Genomic DNA, 1,294 nt, shown 5'->3' on the forward strand with positions numbered 1-1,294 from the left:
CTGCACTGTTTATCCGAAATCACAGACTTTTTATTCATCACCAGCTTCACTGGAGCGGACAGTCCAACAGCTTTGCGTGCTAAAGGAATCACATGCGTTATAAATGTAACCCCGCAACACCACAAACAAAACATGTCCGGGTTTGAGATTATGTCCGTGCCGGTCAATGATGTTCCAGAAGCAAATCTACAGAAATATTTTGAGGTCGTGGCATATAAGATTCGGAATGTGAAACATCAAGGGGGAAAGGCTGTTGTGCACTGCCAGGCTGGAAGGAGTCGCTCCGTGACACTCGCATTAGCTTACCTAATGCGCTATGAGAACATGAACTTATACGATGCTTATAGATTGGTCAAACTTCGGAGGGAGTTTGTTCGTCCAAACATGGGATTCTGGATTCAGCTGTGCAACTATGAGAAAAAATTAAATGGAAAGAATTCTGTCCAAATGATACCATCACCAATCGGAACTATTCCAGATGTTTATGCAAATGAGACTAAAAACATGTGGCCCGTCTGATTGCTTATTTATTTTAAGTCGTGAACACACACACTTACACACTAACCATGATTCAGCTGGCTTAATTTGAATTGTTTTTGCATACTTAATGTTTTTTTTTTATTAATTGTTTAGTTGCAAAGTTTGATTAAGTTGTGATTTCAGTGTAGATAGACAAAGTTTTTCTATTGTTTTATACTTGTTCTCAAAATACATATATTATTTATTATCTGTTGGTTTTTTTAATGTTTATGCTGTATTATTAAAGATGTTTTTATTTATTCTTGTGATTACAATTTGGTTAAAAACATGCAAATAAAGCTCTTAAAATGCTGTTAAAATTGTATTTAATTTATTTCATGTGAAAAGAAACTAAAGTTCTTAGAAAAAATCCATGACAGTGCGATGTTATAGCAAACATTGTTTTGTTATATTGTTGTAGTTCTGTATAAATAAGTTTTTAGAATCAGTTTACAAAATCGATAAGATGTTTTTATTGATTCTTGTGATTACAATTTGGTTAAAAACATGCAAATAAAGCTCTTAAAACGTTGTTAAAATTGTATTCAACTTATTTCACGTGGAAAGAAACTGAAGTTCTTGGAAAAATATCCACGACAATGCGATGTTATAGCAAACATTGTATATAAATAAGTTTATAGAATCAGTTTACAAAATCGATATCCTTAAAATTAAAGCTATACACTATTATGGCCACTGTTAAAATATTTTTTTTTTTTTATTGTTTGTTATTATCATCATCATTACAATAATCGCTATTATCATCGTCATGATC

At 32.1% G+C, this 1,294-nt stretch overlaps 1 protein-coding gene across 1 annotated transcript; it reads left to right on the plus strand.

The window, feature by feature from the left end:
* Positions 1-7: 7 nt before the first annotated feature.
* Positions 8-1,131, plus strand: LOC117102216 (dual specificity protein phosphatase 14-like). Its single transcript, XM_033242445.1, has one exon. The coding sequence runs from the start codon at positions 133-135 to the stop codon at positions 517-519; it is 387 nt and encodes a 128-aa protein (XP_033098336.1). The 5' UTR covers positions 8-132; the 3' UTR covers positions 520-1,131.
* The last annotated feature ends 163 nt before the right edge of the window (positions 1,132-1,294 follow it).

Source organism: Anneissia japonica, unplaced genomic scaffold (genome assembly GCF_011630105.1).
Source record: "Anneissia japonica isolate Jap-2015-1 unplaced genomic scaffold, ASM1163010v1 scaffold34783_len1294_cov125, whole genome shotgun sequence".
Lineage (NCBI taxonomy): Eukaryota > Metazoa > Echinodermata > Crinoidea > Comatulida > Comatulidae > Anneissia > Anneissia japonica.